Here is a 5,104-nt window from a genome sequence, read left to right on the forward strand (position 1 = left end):
CTGAGCGACGCCTGCCTGATGGGCATGCCAGCCAAGCGCCGCAAGGTGAGCCCCCCAACCGCACCCCCCGGCCGAGCCCCTCAGCTGCTGAGCGACGCCTGCCTGATGGGCATGCCAGCCAAGCGCTGCAAGGTGAGCCCCCCCCAGCCCAGCTCCTGAGCGACGTCTGCCTGACGGGCATGCCAGCCAAGCGCCGCAAGGTGAGCCCCCCAACCGAGCCCCTCAGCTACTGAGCGATGCCTGCCTGACGGGCATGCCAGCCAAGCGCTGCAAGGTGAGCCCCCCCCCAACCGCACCCCCTGGCCGAGCCCCTCAGCTGCTGAGCCCCACAAGGTGAGGTCCCCCTACTCTGCCCCCCAACCGCACTGCCCGGCTGCTGAGCGACGCCTCAGGGGCAGGTTGGCCAAGCGCCGCCAGGTGAGCTGCCTGCCTGCCCCCAACTGCACTCTCCCTCCGCTGTGCCCCAGACCATGCGGGGCGATGGCCCCCAGCTGCTCCTGTCCGAGGCCGTCAGCCGAGCTGCCAAGGCCACCGGTGTCAAGCCCCTGAGCGGCAGCGAGAGCCTGAGCCGGGAGCTGGCCGAGCCGGTGCTGCAGGAGGGCTACCGGCAGCAGGTGAGCCCCCCGCCCCCCCCAGCCTGCAGGTCTGCCCTGCCTGGTGCCCCCGGTGGGTTGGCCCCCAACGCTCTCTGGGGTGGTGGGGGCTCCCTGTGTCTGCGCTCACCCTGCCCCCCCTCTCTTCCAGCTCTGCGCTGACCTCCAGAAGCGGCTGCGGGAGGATCCCAGCTTCAGCCCCCAGCGGTTCCCCAACGCTGCCCGCGCCTTCGGGGACGAGGCCTAGGGGGCGCCTGGGCCCCCCGCCCCCTATTTATCCCCTGCCAATAAAGCCACTTGGTGTCAGGCTGTGGGTCTGGTCTGTGGCTTTGGGGGGGGGGTGTGAATCAGCCATTACCCCCCAGTGAGGGGAAACCACAGAGAATCTGGCCTGGGCAGGGTCACTGCTGGCTGCTTGTGGCTGTCCTGGAACAGGCCCTGTGATGGGCCCCTGCCCGCCCAACCCAGTGATTGGGGTGGGGCCCAGACCTGAGCTCTGCCACCAGCCAATCACCTTGCTGAAGCCGGGGGCGGGGCGTTCAGTGCTGATAGACGCGTCAATCTTATCCCCTTTGCACTAGACACAACTGAGCAACTGATCCCCACCCACTGCTCCAGTTGCTGGGGGGCTCACCCAGCAGCATTTCCCCACCCCAGGATGGTGCCACAGCTCGGGAGGACAGGCCCACGCTGGCTAGTAGCCCCCTCAGGAACTGACAGCCCTAGTGTAGACCCAGCCCCACTGCCCCTGGACTCTATGCGCCTCATCTGCCCGCAGCCGGGCCCCCCCACTTTTGTGTTTTAACCTTTTATTCATTTTTTTAAACAGTTTTTCAGTTTATTTTGTAACAAACCTGCTGCCCCCCCCAGCTGGGGGAGGGGAGGGAGGCCCCTGCCCTACACATATTTACACGCAGCTGGGCAGGGGCCCCCAAATTAATTCAGGTGAATCAAAACCAAACCCAACTCCAGTTACATTCAGTGGGGCAGCTCTGCTCTCACCCCCTGGGAACCCCCCCACCCCAGAAGTTAACAGGGGGAAGGGGTCAGCCCCTCCCCACTCACTGAGAGGGAGGGGGGGGGGGAACAGGGGCCGGGCTAGCGCTGATGGGCAAGGCCAGGATCCTGCTTGTCACTCTGGCTGGGGGGCTGGCGGGTGGGGTGACGCTCCCAGGGCCTGGGGGTCCAGCAGAGAACGTCCGATGGGGAGACCTGGGGGGAGGGAGAATCAGACACACGGGGTGCAACTTAACCCCCCACATGCAGATCAAGCCCGAAGCCCCATTCCTTGTGCTGAGGCCAGAGGGGGGCAGGCCCCCCCCCCCCCCGCATGGAAGGGCCTGAGGCCAAGATCAGGGAAGGAACCCCTAGCAGGGAAGAGGCCGTGGGGCCAGATCAGGGTAGTGTCCCCAAGAGGAGAGGGCGTGGGGCTGGCACGAGGCAGCACTCCCCAGCGGGGAAGGGCCCCCTAGCAGGGAGAGGGCGTGGGGCCGGCTCGAGGCAGCACTCCCCAGCGGGGAAGGGACCTGGGGCCAGCTCGGGGCAGCACCCCCCAGTGGGGAAGGGACCTGGGGCCGGCTCGAGGCAGCACTCCCCAGCGGGGAAGGGACCTGGGGCCAGCTCGAGGCAGCACCCCCCAGCGGGGAAGGGCCCCCTAGCAGGGAGAGGGCGTGGGGCCGGCTCGAGGCAGCACTCCCCAGCGGGGAAGGGACCTGGGGCCAGCTCGGGGCAGCACCCCCCAGTGGGGAAGGGACCTGGGGCCGGCTCGAGGCAGCACTCCCCAGCGGGGAAGGGACCTGGGGCCAGCTCGAGGCAGCACCCCCCAGCGGGGAAGGGCCCCCTAGCAGGGAGAGGGCGTGGGGCCGGCTCGAGGCAGCACTCCCCAGCGGGGAAGGGACCTGGGGCCAGCTCGGGGCAGCACCCCCCAGTGGGGAAGGGACCTGGGGCCGGCTCGAGGCAGCACTCCCCAGCGGGGAAGGGACCTGGGGCCAGCTCGAGGCAGCACCCCCCAGCGGGGAAGGGCCCCCTAGCAGGGAGAGGGCGTGGGGCCGGCTCGAGGCAGCACTCCCCAGCGGGGAAGGGACCTGGGGCCAGCTCGGGGCAGCACCCCCCAGTGGGGAAGGGACCTGGGGCCGGCTCGAGGCAGCACTCCCCAGCGGGGAAGGGACCTGGGGCCAGCTCGAGGCAGCACCCCCCAGCGGGGAAGGGCCCCCTAGCAGGGAGAGGGCGTGGGGCCGGCTCGAGGCAGCACTCCCCAGCGGGGAAGGGACCTGGGGCCAGCTCGGGGCAGCACCCCCCAGTGGGGAAGGGACCTGGGGCCGGCTCGAGGCAGCACTCCCCAGCGGGGAAGGGACCTGGGGCCAGCTCGAGGCAGCACCCCCCAGCGGGGAAGGGCCCCCTAGCAGGGAGAGGGCGTGGGGCCGGCTCGAGGCAGCACTCCCCAGCGGGGAAGGGACCTGGGGCCAGCTCGGGGCAGCACCCCCCAGTGGGGAAGGGACCTGGGGCCGGCTCGAGGCAGCACTCCCCAGCGGGGAAGGGACCTGGGGCCAGCTCGAGGCAGCACCCCCCAGCGGGGAAGGGCCCCCTAGCAGGGAGAGGGCGTGGGGCCGGCTCGAGGCAGCACTCCCCAGCGGGGAAGGGACCTGGGGCCAGCTCGGGGCAGCACCCCCCAGTGGGGAAGGGACCTGGGGCCGGCTCGAGGCAGCACTCCCCAGCGGGGAAGGGCCCCCCAGCAGGGAAGGGACCTGGGGCCAGCTCGAGGCAGCACCCCCCAGCGGGGAAGGGCGTGGGGCCGGCTCGAGGCAGCACTCCCCAGCAGGGAAGGGCCCCCTAGCAAGGAGAGGCCGTGGGGCCGGCTCGAGGCAGCACTCCCCAGCGGGGAAGGGCCCCCTAGCAAGGAGAGGCCGTGGGGCCGGCTCGAGGCAGCACTCCCCAGCAGGGAAGGGCCCCCTAGCAAGGAGAGGCCGTGGGGCCGGCTCGAGGCAGCACTCCCCAGCGGGGAAGGGCCCCCTAGCAAGGAGAGGCCGTGGGGCCGGCTCGAGGCAGCACTCCCCAGCAGGGAAGGGGCCTGGGGCCCAGATCAGGGCAGTGCCCCCTGAGGGGAGAGGCCATGGGGCTGGATCGGGGAGGGGCCCCAGGCTCACCAGTGGGCCCCCATCCGAGCGCTGGCTGCGGCTGCCCCCTGCGTAGCTGGATCCTGGGGCCCGGAGGCGGGAGCTGAAGGGGCCGACGCAGGCTCTGTGGGGGGAGGGGAGAGGAAAGTAGGTGAGGGGGCCACACTGGGAGGGGGACCCCTGGGGTTCAGCCTCCCTGCCCCCACTCACCTGCCCGCTGCTGGGGCTCGCCCCCCCGGACTGCTCAGCTTCCGGTACTCGGGGAAGGGCTTCAGCTCCATGGGGTGCAGCTGTGGGGAGAGGGGAGCAGGGGTCAGCCAGGGCCCCTCCCGCCCGCAGCCGGGTTCCCCCCCCGCCCCCCTGGGCCAGCCCCCCTTACCTCTGTGCGCCCCATGCCATGGGGGAAGGCGCGGACAGGCGAGGGGACCAGGCGCCCAGCCAGCTGCCCCGGGGGCCGCAGGGTCGGGGTGACGGGCACCAGGGGCAGTGGTGGGGGGGCGGCTGGCGCCCCCTGCTGCAGGGAGCTGAAGTTCACCACCGGGGGCAGCTGCGACTCCACCACAGGCAGCAGCATCTGCAGGGGGAGAGGGGTCAGTGCATGGGGCGGAGCTGGGGGCGGAGCCAATGAGCTGGGGGCGTGGCTCACCTGCTGGGCGGGGCCCGGGGCCTGGAGGAAGTTGCTCTGGTTGGCCTGGGGCAGGGAGCCTGGGTAGAAATCCGAGGGGGGATTCAGCTCCTGCCGCACCTGGAGGGGAGGAGCCAATGATCAGGGGGCGGAGCCAGGAACAGGGAGCCCCTCCCCCTCCCCCAGTGACCCCACCACCTACCTGGAGCAGGGGCTGCTCGGGGCCCAGCTGGCCGGCACAGAAGGGGGGGCTGTAGAGGAAGGGGGGGGCCGCCTGGTACAGTAGCCCCGTGGCCGGCAGCTTGGCCAGCTCGGCCGCCTGCAGGGCCGAGAACTCCACGTACTGGCCCTTGAGGGCCACCCCCGAGAGCAGGGCCGAGCCGGGCAGGACGGGGGCCGCCGGGGAGCCGGGGGCCGGGCCAGGCTGCAGGTACAAGTGCTGGGATCTGCGGAGACAGACGGGGTCACGGAGACGCCCAGGGACCCCTCCCCCAGCGCTGACCTGAGACAGGCTGGGGGGGCTGGGAATACGGGGACCCCTCGCCCGACAGGGGGCTGGGAATACGGGGACCCCTCGCCCGACAGGGGGCTGGCTCTGGGGCTGGGCCCTGAGAATACGGGGACCCCTCGCCCGACAGGGGGCTGGCTCTGGGGTGGGGCTGGGAATACGGGGACCCCTCGCCCGACAGGGGGCTGGCTCTGGGGCTGGGCCCTGAGAATACGGGGACCCCTCGCCCGACAGGGGGCTGGCTCTGGGGTGGGGCTGGGAATAC

General features: G+C 71.5%; 2 protein-coding genes across 2 annotated transcripts in view; one reads left to right on the forward strand and one right to left on the reverse strand.

Moving 5' to 3' along the window:
- Positions 1–899, forward strand: part of BAG6 (BAG cochaperone 6) — an 11,362-nt gene extending 10,463 nt beyond the window's left edge. The window contains exons 18-20 of the mRNA XM_075071467.1: positions 136–274; positions 468–614; positions 745–899. Of these exons, the coding sequence (XP_074927568.1) occupies positions 136–274; positions 468–614; positions 745–840 (382 nt within the window). The 3' untranslated portion in view covers positions 841–899. The remainder of the gene's footprint in view (positions 1–135; positions 275–467; positions 615–744) is intronic.
- A 487-nt stretch (positions 900–1,386) lies between these two features.
- The window catches only part of PRRC2A (proline rich coiled-coil 2A), a 29,649-nt gene continuing 25,931 nt past the window's right edge, over positions 1,387–5,104 (reverse strand). The window contains exons 17-22 of the mRNA XM_075071468.1: positions 4,534–4,852; positions 4,353–4,451; positions 4,086–4,280; positions 3,917–3,996; positions 3,737–3,830; positions 1,387–1,805 (exon numbers count right to left, since the gene is read on the reverse strand). Coding sequence (XP_074927569.1) covers positions 1,692–1,805; positions 3,737–3,830; positions 3,917–3,996; positions 4,086–4,280; positions 4,353–4,451; positions 4,534–4,852 — 901 coding nt within the window. The 3' untranslated portion in view covers positions 1,387–1,691. The remainder of the gene's footprint in view (positions 1,806–3,736; positions 3,831–3,916; positions 3,997–4,085; positions 4,281–4,352; positions 4,452–4,533; positions 4,853–5,104) is intronic.

The sequence above is a fragment of the Chelonoidis abingdonii genome, chromosome 12 (assembly GCF_003597395.2).
Source record: "Chelonoidis abingdonii isolate Lonesome George chromosome 12, CheloAbing_2.0, whole genome shotgun sequence".
NCBI lineage: Eukaryota > Metazoa > Chordata > Testudines > Testudinidae > Chelonoidis > Chelonoidis abingdonii.